Below are 24,552 nucleotides of genomic sequence, written 5' to 3' on the forward strand. Positions count from 1 at the left end.
CTCAAAAGCATTGGTTAACCTGGAGCTGTAGCAGACCCTAGCCTAAGGTGTTACATGGTAGAACTGATCCCAAAACTACATCGTTGGGAAACAAAATTCTAAACCACACAGCCATGATAGCTGTATGCCTTATGATAAATTATTTCAAATGAAAATTTCATGTAATTATTACAAAGACTGTGCATTTCACAAGTTGATTACACTCACCTTAGTCTTATTATTATTTAGTAGACCTATAATTAAAGTAATCAAAAATCTTTCAATTGTAATCATCTGGATATTTTAAAAAAATATACTATATATACTATTCAATGTATCCATTCTTTTTTATGATGGTAAAGTGTTATTTCAAGGGAATTTTATTGCTTTTTCTAGCAGGTTGAATTATCTTAGAAACTCCTCAAAAGGTTCTTTGACACTAGCTTATATTTCGATAGGGTATATATATATATATACATAAATATAAATATATATATGTGTGTATGTATATATATATATAATAATAATAATATTAATAATAATGAAATTATTGTATACAGTGCTCAGGTGCACCACAACTTGTCAGAAAGTGCGTATAAAGTATATGCAGTAATGTACAAATGTCTGGAAAGCGAACAATGTATGAGTCAGATACATGCTTGTGTGTGTATGGAGGGGAGGAAATCAGGTGTAGTGTTGGCGAATCTCAGAAAGCATGGAAGTTTTGAAGGATGCAGTGCTCCGACTACACACACACACACATATGAATGAACTAATCCTTTTATATTACAAGCATTGATTTTATCAGTCTCAGAAAGTGTGAACTCAAAAGTGTGAAGCATTATATAAAATACTGTAAACTAATTGTAGAAGTAATAGTAGTAGAACTACTACTGTTTCTAAATTAGACTAATTCAATATTTCATATTTAATAGTTATGATGAGGAAAATAACAATTATAGGGGGGTTAATTTTCTTTTTCTTACCAATATATCAGTTTTGAAAAAATAACAAACTAAAAAAAAAAAGAATTCTGAAATTAAAAAATTAATATTAAATTGAGTTATATTCAATGGCAAGTTGGTAGACTCATGTCTGTGCTTGATAAAATGCTTAATAGCATTTCTTGCAGTTCTTTATGATCTGAGTCTAAATACCACCAATGTGGACTTTGCCTTCTGTCTTTTTGGGGTCGATAGAATAAGTACCAGTTTAACAATGAAGTTGATGTAATCAGCTTCTCCTTCCACACAAAATTACTGGTTTTGTGCCAAAATTAGAAAGAGCTATTTCCAGCTGTAAGTATTAAGAAAATGCTTATTTTAGTGCTTTACCAGAACTTATCATAGTTACGACATCAATCTTAGATAATTTAATTCAAATTTTATTTCATATATCCTATCATCAATCATATTCTATATCAGAAAAATCTGACATATCATATATTTTTATGAGTCAAAGCTGGATAAATATAATAACTGCAACTCATATCATGAATTTATACTTCACATGTTTGTCACTCTCATCAATCATTTGTATTTTAGTAATTTTCTCCAACTCTCTGGACTTTGACATTATTCAGAATGATTGCCCAACACGCACACATGCACTCGCACATGCATGCACACACACACACACACACACACACACACACACACACAAATACACACACACAACCTTTAATAATAACTGCTGAAACTAGTTTTGCATGAAACACATGAATACATTTTGAACATTATTTTTGGAAATATATTATATTTTGATTGAACCAATTTTTTTTGAAATTGTAAATTATTTAAATGTGTCTTGATTGTAAATGTTTCAGAAATATCATCATTATGCAGTGTTTTTGTTGCTAATAAAAAATGTTTTGTATCCTAATTATGTATGCAGCATTTTGTGAGTGGCAAACCCCCCTTGTGTATGACATATCATTATTTCTCTTAAAAAAATCTTAATTGAACGAAAAGAGAAAAAATAGAATTTGTTAATATAAAATCATATTAAATACATCAATAGAAATTGAAGTAAACCCAAAACTTTTGTGAACTCTTTTGAATTAGATTAATAAGTATTAACAATGAACACCTATAAGAAAAAAGTTTTACAACTATTCTCTTGAAATATTTTTATTTGTGATGAAATAGTTTTATCATCTTTTCTCTAGAAAGTGTAGTCTTTTCTTTATATATTGTGTTTTCTACAGGATTGTAAATGAATATTTTTTCAGTTCCCAGCAAGAAGTTCTTTTCTGCAGTTTTGGTTCATCACTTTCTTTTCTAAGGAGTCTTGTAAAATAACACCTTGCTTCTTGTAGCTATTTACACTTTGACCTTTAATTTTTATATTGAATGATAGAAATGCTTTTTTCTTACCCTTTTATTTATTTATTATTTGTTTATTTTTAATTTCGCTCTGACCTCTATGATATCACCTAATTCTACCTTTGTATAATACTGGAGTAATAGCACATATCTCCATCTTTGGGGAGGTCAACTGAATAGTTTACAGTCTTCTTTTTATAATTATTTATGATTTTTAGCTATCCAGTGCATCTAGTGTCCATAAAGTCATATTTTTAAGTAAATTTACCAGAGATTAATATAGTTGTTGTATAATCACACTTATGAAACATCTCCTTTTTACATATTCTCTTCCTGTGCTCTAAGGTAAACTTAAATGATGCTTTTCAGAGACGTGGTTCTTGATATTAACATGTACCTTAGTATTTCCCCTGTTCATCTTTAGACCCTTTCAATCAAGCTCTCTTTATTAAAGTTTGAACTTCTTTAATAACTACCATTTATAGCAGCCATAGAAGGTGAAAAAAAGTAGACACCACATGACAGTACTACACTTACATTAATTTCTCAAAGTTTCTCCAATTCCAAATTTATTTAATGTAACTCTTATGTGTCATTAATGTACAACACATTATCTTATTGACTTCTGAACTGAAAAATGTATGATGGCTCCTGAGATTTTCAACAAACTTCTACATTTATTTCTATCTTACCTCCTTTGTTCAATATATGTATGAATACACACACACACACATCTACACATATACTCATAATATGTTTGTGTGTGTGTACATATACACAGAAATTCACACATGTGAAGACATTATTATTTTGTTATAACTTCTATAGACAAGGCTCACTACAATGCTGCAGTTTTATATTAAAAAGTTTAAGTGAAAAATCATCATCATTGTCACCATCATCATCATCGTTTAATGACTGCTTTCCCTGCTGACATGGGTTGGATGGTTTGACTGAGGACTGGCAAGCCAGAAGGCTGCTCCAGGCTCCAATCTAATCTGACATGGTTTCTACAGCTGGAGCCCTTCCTAACCCTAACCACTCTGAGAGTGGTTGGTGTTAGGAATGGCATCATGAAAATAACTTAGATACTGATGAGACTATAACAAACACTAAACAGGATGATGGAATATAAATTTATCCTAAAATATCACATACATATTGCTTTCTTAAACTATATAAAATTATAAAAAGAAGTTAGATTCATAACAACCCCAAAAAACATACATAAAAAAAGCATAACTATTTGAATAACAAGTATATTACTAAAGATATTTTGTATATACATGTATACACACACACACACACACACACACACATACGTGTATCATGCTAGAATCGTATATTTCTCTAAAGTGACTAGATGAAAATAAATTATTGTCAAGGTAAACATAGATATTTGGATACAAAAAATAGTAAGAGAAATGATGTCAAGAAATATATCATTTGACAATATGCTACACAAAAATCTCAAAAGACGAATTTTTTTAAAAATGATAAAAAAAAATTGCAGAATTCTTTCTTCATAGCCAATGGGGCAAGGAGGGTGATACAAAAATAGCAACAAATAAAAAAAATTACTAAAACAGAATATCAAACATAGCAAAAATTAATCAGTCTACAAAATTGTTATTGCAAAAGACACACACACACACACACACACACATGTACACTTATACATTAAAAGCAAAGAAAATCTAAGTATGAATTATGTATAAAAATCAATGATTACACGTTATTGATAATTAGTTATTCCCACATTAATAATAATATATGTAACAAAATATTCTATACAGCAATACATAATGAATGAATATGATTGCTGAATAATCCCAATAGTGGTATATCGTGATATATATAGATAATATGAAATACCTTTTGAACAGGATGAAAAAATTCACTCATAAAACACTAAAAAAGCATGTATCTTTAAAAAATATAAAAGTTGTTATATAACTACGTACCAAATCAGTTAGCTAAAACAAAAGTTATTTTCATGTAATAATTTACATTAAAATTTTAATCAATTGAGTTAAATGTATACTGTGTATGTATGTATGTATGTATGTATGTATGTATGTATATATGTATGTATGTATGTCATTATTCAGTTTTATTTCAAGATTTCTTGCCTATAGAGAAAGAGCCAGTTTCTAACCTAGATCCAAGGCTCTTTCATTGCAATTTAAACAATATTAACAGGAATTTTTTGTATGTATGTATGTATGTATGTATGTATGTATGTATGTATGTATGTATGTATGTTATTTGTTCTCTTCTGTTTTTAATTATTTAAATTCTTCATCTGAGGAAGGATCTGGCTTCTAACAAAGATACAAAGCTCCATCATTGAAATATAGATAACAAAAAGAATGTCACGTTATAAACTTGAGAAAAGTCTTGCATAATTTTTACTGTTCCACTTACACATTGTATTTGTAATGTGCAAGTTAGTTGGTTGCTTTCTTTTTCTGAAAACTAGTTTATCCAGATTGTCGCTTTTCTCATAAAACCAAATGCCCCAATTATCATTGGTATAAATGTGAATTTATAATCTGGATATAGAAGCTGGAGGTTTTAAAACAGTCATCCATTGTTAACCTCTTTCTTTTTGATTTTCAAAGCGATATTCATGTCAGCAAGGGATCTAACTTCTATGATGGTACATATTTTTTCTTGTCTGTCCCAAACAACAATATCCAGCCTGTTATGATGTTTAAACTTGACAGATATTTTGATGGGAATGTTCCACCAGTATTCCTTGTGTTGAAGTTTATGTATGTACTCAATAATGGGGATTCTCTATATTTATTCCAGAATAGTCTTTTTTTTCCGAATGGCATTGTATATTGTTTTGTGGCAATGTCACAAACACCTCGATGACATTTTTGGACAGCTGCTAATCACATATGTGAGATCTTCCACAAAAATAATCCCCTTAGAGCTCCAAGAGCTTTACTGTCTCTTTTGTTTATTAGATATTTCATAATCCTATTCTTGGATTTCAAATGTATAGCCTTCAAAGTGTAATGCAATGTAGTGGTATAATTCTTCGAGAGGCTATGCATCAAGTTGAAGTTACTGTCTTCTTTGAGTCTTCAAATATACTCATATACAGTCTTTTTTGGTATGCTGAGTATTTCACATCCGGGTCTTTGAGGTGTTTTAGCCCAGCTGTTTCGGGGTTGCATGAAAGGCCATCAAGAAGAAAATGCTTCCTGATCAGCTCACTTTTCAGCACTAAGTTGTTGTATATATTTTTGCTGCTGTTATTTAGCAAGTGCTGTCTGAGAGAGAGACTACATGACATTCAAAAGCTGTCTGCATTGATCTCAAGCTGCTACCTTCTTCATCTCTTCTTAGGCAGAATCTATCAATATCACTGTTTCTGTAGAGGTTTCCAGTGATGTCAGTATCTTATAGGTTTTAACGTCTATGGAGAGAATTTCCTCTACGGACTGGTTGAGTATCCCAAATGTTGGAATTAGCACTGGTACTGCAAATTCATTGTGGGATATTGTCTTGTTGTAAGAGGAGAGTTCTGACTGTCATATTTTTCTAAGTCTGGCATAATATTCTTGGGTCACATTCACAGTGTCTTTATATGATATGTTTTCATCAATGTGTAGGTATTTGTAGCATTCTTTGTATGGAACAGGAGAACTAGTGAGACCATTGATGCACAGACTTTGAGTCTGGGGTACTGATTTTCCATGTATATATTTATATATGTATGTGTGGATATATATATATTTATACATATATATATATAGAGAGAGAGAGAGTGAGAGAGAGAGAGAGAGAGAATCATATGTGTGTATATATATATATATATATATATATATATATACAGGCACACATACATACACACACACACATATACATACACACACATGCACATATACACACACATGCACAGAGTTATATATATGTATGCATACATACACAATACCCAAGTGCATGAATAAACAGACATCTACACATAATAATGGCAAATGTTTATTGTTCTTACTAACATGTAACATTCTGTTATTCTTAAGCAATTATCTATCATGTTATCAAACATGATTTACATAAATCAACAATCTTTGACTCATGATGTTTTCCCCTGGTTGTTTTAATTTTCGGAGAATATATATAAGTCAACAATGAATAAATGAAATACTAAAACATTTATTATTTGTAATTGTACAACTATTTTAATGATCTTACATTCATTAAATTTAAAACTTTAGTTATTTATTAGTTTTTAAGTAATGCAGTTGATTTTAAAAATGCAATTTCAAATTTCACCTTAGAGAAAACATGACAAAATTATTTGCCATCAAACATGCTCACATAAAGGCAACTTTGTTATTTTGGTGACTATCCAAATAAAGGTTTCCAAATATTAATACATGCATTATAATATAATAATATAGTAATGTAATGTAGTATGATATGAACAAGACAGATATTAACTTTATACATACATATACATGTGTATTTATGTATGTCTAAATGTATTTACACAACTACACACCCAATATGTGTGTGTGTGTGTGTGTGTGTGTATCATCATCATTTAATGTCCGCTTTCCATACTGGCATGGGTTAGGCTAGAACTGGTAAGCCACAGAGCTGTGCCAGATTCCAATCTGATTTGGCATGGTTTCTACGGCTGGATGCTCTTCCTAATTAATGCCAACCTCTCCAAGAGTGTAATGGATGTTTTGTACGTGTCGCCAGCACAGATTTCAATTACATGACACTGGCAACAGCCACGACAACAATTTCACTTGGCTTGATGAGTCTTTACAAGCACAGCATATCACTCACTTGTCATCGCCTTCACACGTGCATATATATATATGTATACATATTGGGTAGGTGGTTGCATTTACACATTTAGACACACACAAACACACATGCATATATATATATATATATATATCACCGTGACCACCATGACCGACCTGGCTATCAGATGCTGCTATACATTGCTGGTCAATGCGCTTTGCATTGTTTTAGCCTTCAAATGATGCCACCCCGCTGGCTAAGTGAGCAGGCCATATATAAATATATATATATATCATCATCATCATCATCATCATCATCGTTTAACGTCCGCTTTCCATGCTAGCATGGGTTGGACGGTTCAACTGGGGTCTGGGGAGCCCGAAGGCTGCACCAGGCCAGTCAGATCTGGCAGTGTTTCTACAGCTGGATGCCCTTCCTAACGCCAACCACTCCGAGAGTGTAGTGGGTGATTTTATGTGCCACCGACACAAAAGTTAATATCACTTTTGAAACTATTGGCCCATTAGGCCAGAGCCTATTCCTGTCTCCCTAACGTTTTTGTGACTGAGAATACAAGACTCTTGTCTAAATCAGACACTGATCTGTTGCAGTCTTAACCACAGCAGAGGCTGAGAATGTTCTCAGTACAGAATTATGAGTAGATGTTTAATTACTCCAAAGACTGTACAGGTGTAAATGTAGTACAAGTTTTAATAGTTTGTGTTTATGTTTGTTTCACTCATATCTTTGTGTATGACACAGACAGAAAGTTCTGAAATACATGATATCACAAGAATTGTACTAACTTTGTTTACATTGATTAAGAAAGATCTCTTTAATGTAAGATAAAAGACCCAAATCTCTTCTTTCAGTCATTTCTGTTCTGTAAAAGAATCAATAAAGGACTGGCATTTTGACAGAAAACTTTTTAGCAAGATGTTAAGAGTTAACATAATATTGTTATGGTAACCAATGACATCATTATATACAGCTTTATCATCGTCATGACAGCAGAGGTTGGCAGGTCTTTTGGGAGCAGTGCTTTATAGTTGATGCCCTTCATAATGCTACCCCTTTTTGTCTTCTCTTACGAAATGCAGATAAATAGTGTACCTATTGTAAAATCTGGGATACACACAATATTGGAATTTTATAAAACTGGTTTATTGGTATAGTGAAATACCTGGTTGTCTTGCAGCATATCGATCATAAGTGCTATAGCTTTTATTTAAATTAATCGTGAATGCATTACTCAGGAAAACTTTAGAAAATATGCAATAAAATGTCTATTTTCAATATACAAAAACAGAATTTATGTTTTTGTTATGTATTGGTAAAAAGACTGTTTTATACCAGAAAACTAAGTGACTAGGAAAATATAAATAAAATAAGAACTAGAATTTGTAGTGGAATGGAAAAGGTAAAAGGATTGCTAATGCTGATAAGAAAAATATGTTGTGTTCATAATGTTAGCCAAATTATATGATATTCATATTAATGACGGTATGATACTGCAATTAAATTAGGATGTTGAAGGAAAAAAGTTTTGCTAAAGAATGAAGTAATGTTAAATATAAATTTCAATTCTGAACAAATTTAAGAAGGAAATAGTGATATGAAATATATGATGAAAATTATGAGCAGTGGAAATACATTAGAAAATAGTAATAGATTTATTGAAAGAATCTAGGAATTTTATGCATTAGCTGTACAGCTTTTAACTCTAGAACAATTAGGTTTTACTTGTAAAGGTAGCACCTAAAAAGGAATTTGTGTGTGGGGGGGGTACAATATAATTCAAAAGATGCTCCTCATTACTGCTATTGTCTACAGCTGCACTTGCATAAAATCCAGACTAAGATTCCAAAATCATCCTCATTACCATCATCATAGTGATCACTATTTGCAATGCTGAGCTTTTGAATTATTATGCTGGTTGTGTTTGCTCAATATTCCCCACCTTCAGTGTATTTGAATTAAGTAGTGTATTGGCAGAATCATTAGAGTGCTGGGAAAAATGCCTTGTGGCATTTGTTCTAGCTCTTTCCATTCTGAAATCAAACCCTTACAGGGTCAAATTTGCATTTAATCTTTCAGGGATCATTAAAATACTATACCAGTCTAATACTGGGATCGATGTAATTGACTAACCATCTTTCCTCTAAATTTCTGGCCTTGTGCCTATATTAGAAACTATATTATTATTATTATTATTATTATTATTATTATTATTATTATTATTATTATTATGCGATGAAAACTCTCAGCTTATTTTGCTGGGTATGACGAAAAGTGTCAGCTGTTCACAGCCAGCAGACTAAGGTGACACTTGTTTACTGGTCATGCTTCAAGAACCCTGCAAAGAATTTTTGCTGTTCCAAGCAATGCTGATTTTTGTAGGTGCACTACCTTCACTTTTGCACTGATCTTTTTCAGCCATGTTGGTAGCTGAGCGCTGATACTTCCAAGTGCACCAATTACTATTGATATTACATCTACTCTCTTCATTGACCACAACCTTCCTATTTCCCACTTTAAATCGTCATAGTTGTTTATTTTTTTCTTCTTTCACATTGATCCTGTTGTCACTGGGGCATGCTATGTCGATAATCATGTTCTTTCTTTTTTAATTACCACAACAATGTCCAGTTTCCCACGTCTGGTCAGGTGATCACACTGGATCATTACATCCCACAGGATTTTGCAGTTCTCATTTTCTGTGCCTTCTTCTGGGCTCTTCTCATACCATATATTTGCTCTTTACAAGCCATGATTTCCACAGAGCTCCCAATGGATCATTCTTGTCACATTGTCATGGCACTGTTTTTATTTGCATTGTACCAATTTCAGACATTTGCTAATGATGAGCCATACCCTTTCACTTCTCTCACCACACATTCTGCAGAATCGTTAGCACACTGGGAAAAATGTTTAGCAGCATTTCATCCATCTATACATTCTGAATTCAAACTCTACTGAGGTTGACTTTATCTTTCATCCTTTTGAGGTTGATAAAATATGTACCAGTTGAGCACTGAGTTGGCGATATAATCAACTTACATCCACCTCTGAACCTGCTGGTCTTGTGCTAAAATGTGAAACCATTATTATTCATCATCATCTTCATTTAACGTCCGATTTCTATGCTGGCATGGGTTGGATGGTTTGATTGATGACTGAGAAACAAGGAGGCTGCATCAGGATCCAGTTTGATCCGGTAAGGTTTCTGCAGCTGGATGCTCTTCCTAACACCAACCACTCCAAGAGTGTAGTGGGTGCTTTTTACATGCCACCAGCATGGGGGCCAGTCAGGCGTCACTGGCATGAACAATGCTCGAATGGTGTTTTCCCATGTCACTGGCACAGGAGCCAGTCAAGTGGCACTGGCATCAACCATGCTCGAATAGTGTTTTTTACGTGTCTACTGAAACTGGCATTGGCCACACTTAAGTGGTGCCTTTTACGTGCCACCGGCATGGGTGCCAGTCAGGTGGCACAGGCATCGACCACAACTACGATTTCACTTGACTCAACAGGTCTTCTCAAGCATAGTATATTGCCTGACGACTGAAGGGTACTTTTAAATGGGTCAGTTATGCGACACTGGCATGTAAATGACATATCACCCCCCCCAAAAAGAAATTGCTGGCCTTGTACCAAAATTCGAAATCATTATTATTATTCCTTTGGTATCTGCTAGAAAACAAATACCTCCTAAATGACAACTAGTCACCTAGGGCTGGTATTGTAGACTAATGTTATTGTCCAACACAGCTTCAGATCCTGTTGGTGTTTCATTCTTGATTAAAAAGAAATACCTTGCTGCTGATTGGTTTTGTCATTTATATTCTGAGTTAAAATCTTAAGGAGGATTACTTTTCCTTTCATCTAACAATGGTTATCAAAATATGTAAAACTGATTTAGACATTTTATTCCTTCTTTGTAAATTTGTAATCTTGTACATATGCTTATACCATCATCATCATTGCTTTTTATTATCATAATTTTATTCTTATTATTATTCAGAAATCTTATTTTTATCATGTGCTTTCACTGCACTACCAAGTGCAGCTTTGTGCACCTTGGGTATGTGCTGTGGCTTCTTTTGATGTTATTATTTTCACTGTATTGAAAGTGCTTTATGTAGAATTATTATTGAGTGAGAGAGCAGTGCACACAATCAAAGTGACACTGGGGTAAAATATACGAAACCCAGTATACCCATCATGACTGCTCATCATATAAATGTACTCCAGGCACATGCATTACAACCATATGTGCACAACTTGCTGATCTCATATCAAGAATAACAGTGCATAACCTTGCAAGTGGGGCCCAGTTAGAATTTTCTTCAGGTCAAATAGCCTATCCCACTCAAAAGGTCTCTGAATTAGGGTTGCTTAATGATGTTGAATGAAATACCCATGTTTCCAGAGGGGAATTATCCAAACTCCCCAAAATTCCTTTCAATACATGGCTATGATGCTCCCCCACTACTTCTGCTCATGATCAGTGATGCACATATTGTCAACCACTAAGAGACATGCTCAACTGATTAAAGTCAAACAACTGACAAGACAAAACAATATACGTGATAACACTTCCAATCAGTTAAGATCAGAAGCCATGAGCGCCACTGCCGTGTACTGCATTGTTATTATTATTACTATTATTAAAGTGGCAAGCCAGCAGAATCATTAAGATCCCAGACAAAATGCTTGGTGGCATTTCATTTGTCTTTATAATCTGAGCTCAAATTCTGGTGAGGGTTATGCCTTTCATCTTTTCAGGGTTGATAAAATAAGTACCAGTTGAGTAATGTAATCGACTACTCCTCTCCCGACAAAATTTCAGGCCTCGTACCTATAGTGGAAAGGATTATTATTATCATTATTATCATTGAGGATGCTGATGATTAGAAAGCTTTAAAAAATCCAAAGAGGATGAAACTTTCAAATAGTTATTGATAATGTTTCCTATGTTTATTTACTGTGATATTTTCCAATAACTTTCGTAAGATAAACTTCAAATGATTTTTGAAAGATAATTGAATATATATATATATATATATATATATATATTACCAAAGGAGCCAAACATTAATCCATTTGTAAGAGCAAAATATAGTTTTTCAAATATATGGGAATATTTATTTAGAATATTTAAAAAAATTTTGTTAATATTAACAAGAATATTGAAATGCAATAGCCAATTTTAAAAATAAGTGTAGATTAACAAAAACAAAAAGAATTATAGAAACTATAAAAAATGATAGTATTGAATCTTTGTATTTTCTACTTTTCTGATTAAGGACCATTAAACATATACTTAACTCTGTTGGATATTGTAGGTTTAGAGATTATGAATAAATACATACAAAGATTGAATTACAAATTAGCTGTGTTGAATAACAATGGTAGACACTGTTTAGTTTCAAATCTGAAGAGCTGACAGAAGATATCAAGTGTGTGTGTGTGTGTGTGTGTGTACGTACATTTTACCAACTAAATAAATGTTGACAGAGTCTCTCTGCTAACAGGAAACCCAAGGTATCAGTATGTCATTCTGACTGTAATTTACTAACAATAAATGTCATATATGTGTGTTTGTGTTTGTGTGTGTGTGTGATCTGTGTTGTATGTGTGGTGTGCATATGTATATATGTATGTGTAGATATGTGAATATGTATATTAAAGAGGGAGAGAAACAAGAAAGAAATAGAGAATATGCCGTGAATCAACTGTTGTGCCATATGATCAGAATTTGAATGCATTTAATACTCTTTACTCCTTTACTTGTTTCAGTCATTTGACTGTGGCCATGCTGGAGCACCACCTTTAGTCGAGCAAATCAACCCCAGGACTTATTCTTTGTAAGCCTAGAACTTATTCTATCGGTCTGTTTTGCTGAACTGCTAAGCTACGGGGACGTAAACGCACTACCATTGGTTGTCAAGTGATGTTGGGGGGACAAACACAAACACATAAATACACGCACACATACATAAAATATACGACGGGCTTCTTTCAGTTTCTGTCTACCAAATCCAGTCACAAGGCTTTGGTCGGCCCGAGGCTATAGTAGAAGACACTTGCCCAAGGTGCCATGCAGTGGGAATGAACCCAGAACCACACTAAAAAAATAAATACAGTCTTCTCTGTAAGGGAAGACTTTTTCTTTAAATTAAGTTGTTTTCTAGGACAAATTAGGTTGCTTTAATTGGAGAAGATATTCAAGTAATATCTTTTTAGCATTAAAAATAGTCAGCATTCTAAGCATGATATAAAAGACGTTAATACTAAATTATATTTAGAAGGCAGGTATAGTATCTGAAATAAAAAAGATATGTGAAGAATGGTTGTTTCCATTGATATTATTTGACAGAGTTTGAGGGCTTTGTATAAGGAAAGGTTAGGTGATTAATAAATTTAGGAGGATGTAAAAACAAGATTACTTAAGTAGGGAGAAAAGTAGCATGAATGCTTTACAGATTATTGAAGAACTTACAACAATCAGTGGAATCAAACTCGGAATCCTGGGGTTAGTAGCCCATGCTCTTAACCACTATGCCATATGCCCATGGGCAATTATGGAGTGAATTTTAGGGCTTATAAATCTAATATTCTCCTATCCTTCCTTAATACCAGTTCCCATATGCTATTCATATCTGCACTCGGTCTGCTTAGGAGGTTGTTGTGTCCTAGCATGTGTGCTGCTTCTTTTAGTTTTCGTATTTTCCAGTGGTGTCCTCTGTCTATTATTTTAAGTTCATCCCACAGTGGGAGGTGGTCTCCATTTTTCCATACATGATCAGCTATAGCTGATTTATCAATATCTCCCCTTGTCACAGCTTTGCGATGTTCCTCTACCCTTATTTTGAGGGGGCAGCATGCTTCACCTTTGTATAACCTACTACAGCTGCATGGGATGGAGTACACACAATATTTGGTCATATTCTCTTCTATTGGTGGTTTTACTTGAAGGAGATATTTGCAAAGTGTTGTATTACTCTTGGATACTGTCCTGATGTCATATGGCCTTATATCTTTTGTCCTGATGTCATATGGGCCTCATATCTAAAATTCACTCCACTATACCTTATGCCCATGGGCATATGGCATAGTGGTTAAGGGCACAGGCTACTAACTCCGAGTTTGATTCTAGGCAGTGACCTGAATAATATTAATAATAATAATAATAATAATAATAATAATAATAATAATAATAATAATAATAAAGCAACCATACTCTGGGATATGCCGATACACACAGATAGAGAAATTAAGGCCAACAGACCAGATATAGTTGTCAGAGATCATGAAGAAAAAAATGTATCAATACCGGCTGATGACAACGTGTCTCTAAAAGAAATGGAGAAACTCTCAAAATACAAAGACCTGGAAATAGAGGTAACTAGAATGTGGAATCTGAAAACAGAAACAATTCCTATCATAGTAGGTGCATTAGGCATGATAAAAAAATATTCAGGCAAATACATAACAAAAACACCAGCACTTACAAACACATATAACATACAGAAAATTGCACTACTAGGCACTGCACACATCCTACGCAGAACACTTTCCATACAATAACCATCAGAGCATCACAACAAATCACAGCACATACCCAAGGCACACAGAGCTGCACTCGGTAGTGAAGTGAAAGCACGCTATAAAAATAAAACTACTGAATAATAATAATAATAATAATAATAATAATAATAATAATAATAAGATGCCCTGATGCAATACAATGCCCTGATGCAGTACCATGCCCTGATGCAGTACCATGCCCTGATGCAGTACCATGCCCTAATGCAGTACCATGCCCTGATGCAGTACCTATGCCCTGATGCAGTACAATGCCCAGATGCAGTACCAGGCAGTGGCTCTCATGGCTTCTGATCTTAACTGATTGAAAGTGTTATCATGTACATTGTTTTGTCTTGGTATAAAAGATGGGCTACAGCAAATATTCTGCTCAATACCACAGATTTGCTTGTCAGTTGTTTGACCTTAACCAGTTGAGCACGTCCCTTAGTGGCTGATGATATGTGCATCTCTGATCACAAGCAGAAGTAGTGGGGGAGCATCATAGCCATGTGTTGAGAGGGATTCTTTGGGGTTTGAATAATTCACCTTTGGAGACAGGGGTGTTTCATTCAACATCCTTAAACAACCCTTATTCAGGGACCTTTTGAGCGGGATGGGCTACTCGACCAGAACAAAATTCTAACTGGGCCCCACCTGCAAGGTCATGTGCTGTTTATCTTGATATGAGATCACCATGTCGCGCACATATGGTTGTGATGCATGTGCCTAGTGTACCCTTATCAGACGGGTAGTCATGATGAGTATACTGCGCTTCGTATATTTTACCCCAGTGTCACTTTGATGGCATGCACTGCTCTCTCACTCAATAATAATAATAATAATAATAATAATAATAATAATAATAATAATAGTAATAATAATAATAATAATAACATTGAAAAATACCTTAGGAATGAGAACCTAAGTTCGAAATTTCCCCAAGACACCTGATGAAGGCTGGAGGGTATATCTGCTGAAACGTGTTAACAACAAACAAGATGAGGACAAATATCCGTCAAATGTAAATAATTATGTACATAATACCTCATCTCTTAAATATAGAACTAGAGTTGATTTGTCCAACTAAATACTTCAAGGTGGTGCTCCAATGATTGGAACAATTAAGAGATAGAAGATATAAATAAATAAATGAATATATAGTTTAAAATTAAATACTTCTAATATCAGGTGTAATACTGCTATTAGCCACACACAATTAAGCATTAACTGAGATAATTTTATTGTGGTAATGCTGAAATATACTAATGATTTATATCAAACTAAATAAATATGTTTGTGCAAACAATCTGAAAAATATTGTAGGGTGCTGAGTTAATTACATTGCCAGGGTTCCTATCATCTTTCATTCCTATAGAGTGAATGATATAAATATCTGTAATCTAATGAGATTGTATAATTAATTACACTCTGCCTTTCAACAATTGGCCCTGTGTCAAAAGAAGAATCCGACAGGCAGCAAGTTGGCTGCAAAAGGAATGCAGTATTTCACACTATTTAGTTTCATTCTTTTTACATTCTATATTGAAGTACTGTAGAAGCAAACAAATCTTGGTAAAACATTGGTTTCAATTCAATAATATGTACCCCATTACTTACAAGAACTGACTTTCTTATAGAGTCAAAATATATTGGTATAATTTGGAAAGATTATTTGTTTTCTCATCTTGTAATTAGCTGCAAATGAAAAAATACAAATATATTAAATTAAATTAAATCCAATTTGTTTTGTACCATCCTGATCCTAAGACAAATAATGTTAATCAAAACGAATAATTTTGTTCAAATATTTAAAACTCACAAAATGCTTCACTACTTGTTTCTTTATGTTTTGTGATGTTTCTTAATCTGCTTGTGATTTTCTTATGTGTTTACTTTTGAGGCCATCTATAGAAGACTCTTATCAAAGATTAATCTTGTGTTGATCTTACATCTAATTTTGTAGTTCATTATTCTACAGAAATTTTTTTAGCAGAAAATTTCTCTCAACAAAACAAAACTGAACAATCTTGAATTTTATATAAAGATTTCTTTCTTTCTTTTTTTTTTCTTTCTATTTTACACTTACCAATCTTTAGCTGAAAGAAGAAACTTCCTAATTATTCCACAGTGGAAAAGTTAATTATATATCTTTATTGGTTTTCAGTATGGTTGTTTGTTGAATATCTATCTATAATTGAAGTATTTGACTTATTTTAATATTACAACATTTCAGACATCACAACTTTAAATGTATTTTAATATTAGACTAGATAGGCAAACATCAAGAGAAAAAAGGAAACAACCTCTGCTGGGTTGAATCTAAAAACTAATTTCAATTTACAATTGAAGCTAAAATGAATTGGAAAGACAGGAATGTATTTATATTCCATGTATTCCTTTTAAATCTATGGATTTGTACCAAGTCAACAAGAAAATATAGAGTCATCCCATAAATAATGCAGTTTTTTTATACTTGTTTTATTGTTCAAAAGACTGTGGAATAAATGATAATCAGATGGGGCAATGTCTGGCGAATATGGTGGGTGGGGCATTGTTTCCCCTTCAAACTGCTCCAGCCTTTGGAATATCATCCTTGCTGTATGTGGCCGAGTATTATCCTGATGAAAGAACACCTTTTGTCTTGAAGCCAAAGATGGTCGTTTTTCTTCTAGCTAGGAATTGAATGACTGGTTGAATAACCAAATCCAAGCTTCTCTGCTAGTTCCTCAACAGTTACGATGGGATTTTGTTCCTCCATAGTTTGCAGGACGTCCTTGTTGAGCTCTGCAGGTCTTCCAGGATGAGGCTTGTCTTCTAGGTTGTAGTTTCCAGCTCAGAATTTCTCGAACCACTGTTGACATTGGCTTACACTTATTGTCCAATCCCCATATACTGCAATATATTTCTTGCACTTTCTGTTGTGCTGTTGTCTTTATTGAACTCATAAAGCAAAATATGCCAAATATGCTCCTTTGTCACTTCCATTATAGCTTTGAAAGAATAAAATTGAACTGCACTCTTCAAAACTTGCACTAAGAATAGGACACGATAAAATTACTTCCTGCTTTTATAGCAAGTTGATGCAAGTAGTTTATCCTGTTCCCCTCCTACTTTTAGTTCATGCAATTGAAAATTATATATGGGATGACCCAATATTTTGATAGACAGAATTTATAATTTCATAGACAGAATTTAAGCCTGAAGTTGTAAATTACTATTTGTGACTTCTAAATAAGAAACTCCATTAATAATAAGCATTTGAAGAATGACAGTCTTATAAACAGCATAATGTTTTGGTAAAACAACTGATAATCGTAGCTCAACATTAAACAAAACATACATACACACAAATGTATATATGTATGTATGTATATGTGTGTATATGTATATATATCTATGTATATATATGTATATATCTATATTAAGTATTATAATAGTTTATGAAGTACTGCTTTCAAATTGGCCTAAGTTATTTTATTGTCTTTTATATCATGAGTAAAACTTAATTTGCAAAAATCAACAAAAAATCAGTTTATATATTTTAAAATTAATTCAGATTTAAAAATAAATATTTTCACTTTTAAAACATTACCTTTTGAAGTTTTAATAAAATTAATTACTCTCCATATCTGACATAATACTGCTCAATCTCCCTTCTTAGATCTTCTCTTTTCAAATTTAGGAAAAGGTAGATTAACATAAAAAATAATATAATTGAATTTTCCAAATATAGGAGTTTTGTTTGTTTCATTGTTTCTTTTTTTTTCCAACTAAAATATCTGTTTCTGTAGTGTCTTTATTCGTGCAGATTGTGTCCAAGCTGTTTGTGGAATTTACAAATGAAAGGTAGAGTAATGTTAGGATTCTAAAATAGTTTGAATGTCTTTAGAGGAGATTGGCTTTCAAGAATATCTCTTGTGTATTTCTTGATTGTCACACCTGATCAAATATCTACTTATAGGTAGACTTGTTATTGTGGAGTTTACAGTCTTGATATTTGGTTAACTTTTGTCCAAAAAAGCCATGAATTTAAAGGAAATATTTAAATTTAAAGGAAATATTTAAAAGTTGATAAAAGGTGAAAAGGCCATTAAGTAATCAGACTCAAGGTGATTGAAATTATTTAATTTCTTCAGCATATTACCTTGATTGATTCCCAAAATGTGCATGCAGTATGTGTGGAAAGGAAAATTTTCTGTTTTGTACCTGTTTAAATATTTAAATAATTTCATGTTGTTAATTTCATCAATACAAATAACTTTATATGATGAAATAGAAAAGCTACTATTTTTATTATGGTTGAACCTTTAAACTGGGGTAGCTTGTACATTAGTCTTATATTTAATTATTTTGATATTAGCAAATATGTAATTGTCTAATGAAAATTTATATTCTGCTGTATGGTTTGCCTATTTCAAAATGTAAAGTTATTTTCATTATAAAATTTTCAACTTGAAAAAGCAATTACTATGAAATTGCAAAATTATATATTTTATAACCATTTACAAGCATATAAATTGTTGTGTAGACGTTTTTATCAGAATTTCCATTGTGCTAAAGCAGATTGTGAATATTTAATATTTTTACATTTAAAATATTTTCTAAAGCATTCAAACTATTTTGTATTGAAAAAACTGACTGTACATTTTGTTGTTTTCTGTTATTGGTAACTTTGTCCATGGTTTCTGTTTTATATTTATCAAGAAATTATTTCTGTAACAAATTAAGAAATTAGAAAAACTACCCTTGTGTGTGTGTGTGTGTGTGTGTGTGTGTGTGTGTGTGTGTGTGTGTGTGTGTGTGTGTGTGTGTGTGTGTGTGTGTGTGTATATATATACATGAATGTATGTGTGTGAATGTATGTAAATGCACATGCATGTGTGTGTGCATGTGTGTGCATGCGTATGTGTGTGTGTGTGTGTGTGTGTGTGTGTATACAGTCAATAATCATTCATCTGATATTTTAAAATCCAAAATCTTCCAAAATTCAAATTTTTCTCAGTGGGAGGTCATATATAAATCAGGTTTTATTTTGTTGCACTTTTACAAGAAATTTTCTAAATTAATATATCAAAGTAACTGATTATGTTCAGTTGTTTCATGGAACCACAAACGTCTTTGGCATTAGACCTGCCATAGATCTTCCATATTGGGAGCAAACAGAAAAGCAGTCCCTGATTCATCAATTGCTGCAATAGGAAGCAGCCCATTAAAATAGAGTAATCTTCAGTCATACAGGAGACCAAGTCTAAGAGTTTGCAACATTGTAGGCTTTGTTAAAAACACTCAGTTGCCAGGTGAGATGATAGATTTGGTCTGTAACTAAAACAGTGAATATACACAGCCATCAAAGTTTGATGAGTAAGGAAATCTTCCAGAGATGTACTGCAAATATTAGGGTGCATAAGGATTTATTTAATCTGAAATAGAAAATATGATACAGTGAAAATAAGAATAAATGTAAATGTTTAAAATTAACAAAGGACAAATATTACATTAGCTACTTCAAGTTTCATGCTAAGAAAGTGCAATATTTGAAAATGCTTATATAATGCTTGAAATTGTAGAACCCTAAAGACTGTCAAAATTAAAATTTTTTTTTAAGAAAGACACTACAAACGGAAAATTCCAGAAAGCAATTGAAATATTACCTTCACCTGATTTTAAAATTATTTTTATTCATTTAGTTGGCTGCTGAAATTATCAGACAGTGGGAAATATGATTATAAGAATTATTATTTTATATCTATAAAAAACAGAAATTCAAAGATGATTCATACTTCTTTTAGCAATGTTGGAGTATAACAAATTTTTACTTTTGTAAAAATAGTTTTCACATAGATTTGCTGCTCCATAACATAAAAGACTTTGATTTGCTTTAAATTACACATATGGTAGTCATGCAATGTCTGTAAAGTTTTCGAAACTGTATTTTCTTGATTTCTTTAAAATTATAATTCCTGAAACAATATTGTTCTTTGTTTGAAAATCTTATTTTTGATATCATTTTCAAAACTGAATGAAAGGCATTATGCACTAAGATTGCATTTATGTCATTAATTCCTGAATTTATGAATATGTCAATAAGTTCATGGAAAATAGACATTTGAAGGAAAAATGGTAGGAAGGGAAGGAGAGGTAAGTCACTTAATCTTTACAATTTGCAAAATGTTCCAAATGATTTATCACAGAAATATTACACTAGTATGTTTCTGATACAATAAAGACAACATTATGTATTCCTAATCTATTTTCTAGAACACTACCATAGTCTTTTTATTCGTTGTTTTATTAAATTAAATATTGTAATAATTTATTCTAGGTTAAAAGATGGAGAAGCTCTCAGCTCAAGTGATCATATCACAATTGTTTGTAAAGGAGGTTTACACCAATTGCACATTCACAAATGTACAGGAGACGATGAAGCTATTTATACATGTATCTCTTCAGCTGGTGGAAAATCTGCTTCTTGCATGGCAATGTTGTCTACAAAGAGTAAGTGTAACTTTCCAAATTATTTTATTTCTAGTTCTGATTTTATGTGTTGAAACAAGTCCTCTCATCTTGTGAGTTGAAAAGCATGTGGTAAATTGTTCTCTTATAAGTGTAAAATAAAAAAAATTAGCATTACTAATTTAACCCTTTTGTTACCCTATTTCTTGTGAAATACATTGCCTTTGTTTCAAATGATTCTGAAAATCATCATCAAAGTTTTTTTTTATTAAGCTGGTGTTTGAAATATAAATTAAAATGAAATTTTGGTAGAAAGTTCTAATTTAGATCTCTTCAACACAGGAAACTTATATCACAGGATCAATGGCATTTCAAGATGACTTGGTTACTCTTACTCGTTTACTCTTTTACTTGTTTCAGTCATTTGACTGTGGCTATGCTGGAGCACTGCCTTTAGTAAAGCAAATCGACCCCAGGACTTATTCTTTGTAAGCCTAGTGCTTATTCTATCGGTCTCATTTGCTGAACAGCTAAGTTACGGTGATGTAAACACACCATCATTGGTTGCCAAGCGATGTTGGTGGGGACAAACACGGACACACAAACATACACACACATATATATATATGTACATATATATGACGGGCTTCTTTCAGTTTCTGTCGACCAAATCCACTCACAAGGCTTTGGTCAACCCGAGGCTATAGTAGATGACACTTGCCCAAGGTGCCATGCAGTGGGACTGAACCCAGAACCATGTGGTTAGTAAACAAGCTACTTATCACACAGTCACTCCTACGCCTGGTTGTTTAAAAATATATTGAAGTTATAATAATAATTATAGATGAACTGAATCTTAATCTGTAGCTTTTATACCACTACTATCTTCATGCTGTTTAATAAGTTGCTAGTATGTAGATTACAAAGATTGAAGTCTGTAGAATCCATCATAATTAGAGAAGAAATTAGGTGAAAAATTACACAATACACTATTACTGATAATCATCTTCAACACTAGTTTCATTAGAATGGTGCAGATAATCACGACTTTCTGTTTCAGTGTAGATGCCTCAGGAGAATAAGAATCTGAATAGATTTTTTTTTCTTTTTAAGATGGAAACCAATACAAAAATGCACAGTGTTTAATGGTGAAAATCTGTGCAAAATCTATTGTTATATTAGTTTTTAGAAAGCAAATTATTAGTCACACTTGTTGAATTAGACAGATGGTAGAGATATGAATAGCTATATGGTTAGAGTAAATAAGAATAGCGTTATATGATATTGTTCATGAGAAACAGCTACCATCTGAGAAAAACACTATCTTATTCATATGAATAATAAAATTGGAGGTAAAATAAAAGGTAAAAGGATTTGTTGCGTTATACGATAGTGTTATCAGAAAGTGCTACCATAAGAAAGAAAACACTGTCTTACACATTTAAAAATAAAACTGGATGTGAAATAAAAAGTAAAAAAGTATTTGCTTCTCAGGAGGAAACATCTAAAAGAAATTCCATTATCATGATCTGTAACCATAACATAAACTTCTATCAATGATATACTGTTTTTAATATAGAGTTCTAAACTTAGATATTTTAAAGACTGAATATATATATATATATATATATATATACTCAATCTTAAAACTTAAAAATATCTTGTTTTGCAAGAATTTAGATCTGAAAACATGTGATGTAACCAATATTGTTATATTTGGGGAGAGTTGTTATTAATAAAGCCTATAACCATACCAGTTGTTTTTTTTACTATATTTCACTTCTTTTCCATAAGCAATAGTTTAATTATACCTCCCAAAATATTTTTCACATCAACTTGTAGTCTTTACAATGATTGGTTTTTAGTTTTTTTTTTGCTGTTGTTATATCTATACAGTAAGTGTGTGAGCTTATAACACTAGTGTTAATTTGTTTATTTATTCAGAATGCATGTGTGGTGGGGTGCATGCCTATGTATTGGTTGACTTCAGTTATTTTAAAACTTATTTTATCATTTTCCTGTATTATTGTGGTGGAGGGTTACCATTAGGCCCACAACACTCATTCTTTACGTTAAATATGTGAGTGGAGGTGGGAGTCTATCTCCTATACAAACATGAGAAGCTGACACACTCACATACTTGATATGAAGAATGAGTGGTGTAACAATGCTGTCCCTTAAGACAACACACCACCATAAATAGTACAAGAATATGGATAAGTCCAAGAACAATTAAAGTCAACTAACAAACACATGCATACACACTTACACACACGTTTTGATGTTAGTAACAAGAAAAAAAAACAAAGTAAACAAATAAACCCAACTGTCATTAGTTTACATGCTTACTATAGAGATAATAACGGTATATTGGCAGTCACTCGAGTCTGAGAAAGACAATTCTGTAACTTCTTGCCAAGCAACCTACATAGGTGAATTGTTTATAGTGAGCAAATGTTTGTGCTGTACGTAAGCTCATTCCTTCTATCAAATCAATATTACCTGAACAGGTGCAAGGTGTTTCACAAGTCAGATGTCAAAGCGATGGGCTATAGAGATATATAAACAGTAACATTAGTTAAATATTTAAAAAAAAACAAGCATTTAAAAGAAAAAAATAGACACTCATTGAAAAGGCTGCTGGTCAATGTGATGAAAAATATGTTAAGAGACATAAGCAACTATCTGCTTTGAAATGAGAAGTGAAATAGAGACAAATAACAATGGATGAATGAGTTTACATGTATACATATACATAATGTGTATGTGTGAGTGTAGGTATATAGTGGTCTAAAAATTCATTGATCAGAAAAAATAGGCATTCATATATTGGTTAATACAGTGGGTATATCATTATCAATAAAATACAATATTAAATTCTCCTATCAGCTGTTTTATCAATCAGTTTCATACCAGGAGTTGAAATAACACCAGCAATCGTCAGAAAAGGCTAAAAGGAATAGTATGGTGTGAGTTCTCTGCCACTGGAGGTCTGAATGTGTCACATCTAGTCTGTGGATCATATAGGTGTTGTAAATAAACTGGAATGAAATCAACCACGTCAAAACCAAGAGTGTAAAGTAATTTAGCTCACTGGAGTTATGACCCTTGGATTGCAAAAGCAAAATAAGAATTGATCAGTGTAGCTTCCTGGCTTGCCAGTCCTCAGTCAAACCGTCCAACCCATGCTAGCATGGAAAGTGAATGTTAAATGATGATGATGATGATGATGATGACTGTATGGGAGATATTTGCCTATAGAGTGGAGTTGGGGCTGGAATGAGTGCATGATGGGGTAAGGGTTGAGTGAGGGCAGAGTGGGGTAAAGGTGGCATAAAGATACAGAGGTAGGAATAGGGATGGGGTTCAGTGGGAGAGAGCTAATTTTAAAATCATGTGGTAGTGGCTAGGCAGAGATGTG

The 24,552-nt window shown here is 32.6% G+C and overlaps 1 protein-coding gene and 1 long non-coding RNA gene across 4 annotated transcripts in view; one reads left to right on the top strand and one right to left on the bottom strand.

Annotated features, from left to right (window-relative positions):
• Positions 1 to 24,552, top strand: part of LOC115229254 (titin homolog) — a 139,352-nt gene that overhangs the window by 91,070 nt on the left and 23,730 nt on the right. For all 3 annotated transcript variants that reach the window (XM_029799631.2, XM_036515470.1, XM_036515465.1), the window contains one exon: positions 21,001 to 21,173. In XM_029799631.2, the coding sequence (XP_029655491.1) occupies positions 21,001 to 21,173 (173 nt within the window). The remainder of the gene's footprint in view (positions 1 to 21,000; positions 21,174 to 24,552) is intronic.
• On the bottom strand, positions 2,285 to 23,609 carry LOC118768649. Its single transcript, XR_005004433.1, has 4 exons — positions 23,530 to 23,609; positions 16,243 to 16,246; positions 7,757 to 7,764; positions 2,285 to 2,296 (listed from the first exon to the last, which is right to left on the bottom strand). It is a non-coding gene; the product is annotated as an uncharacterized LOC118768649 (long non-coding RNA).

Source organism: Octopus sinensis, linkage group LG2 (genome assembly GCF_006345805.1).
Source record: "Octopus sinensis linkage group LG2, ASM634580v1, whole genome shotgun sequence".
NCBI lineage: Eukaryota > Metazoa > Mollusca > Cephalopoda > Octopoda > Octopodidae > Octopus > Octopus sinensis.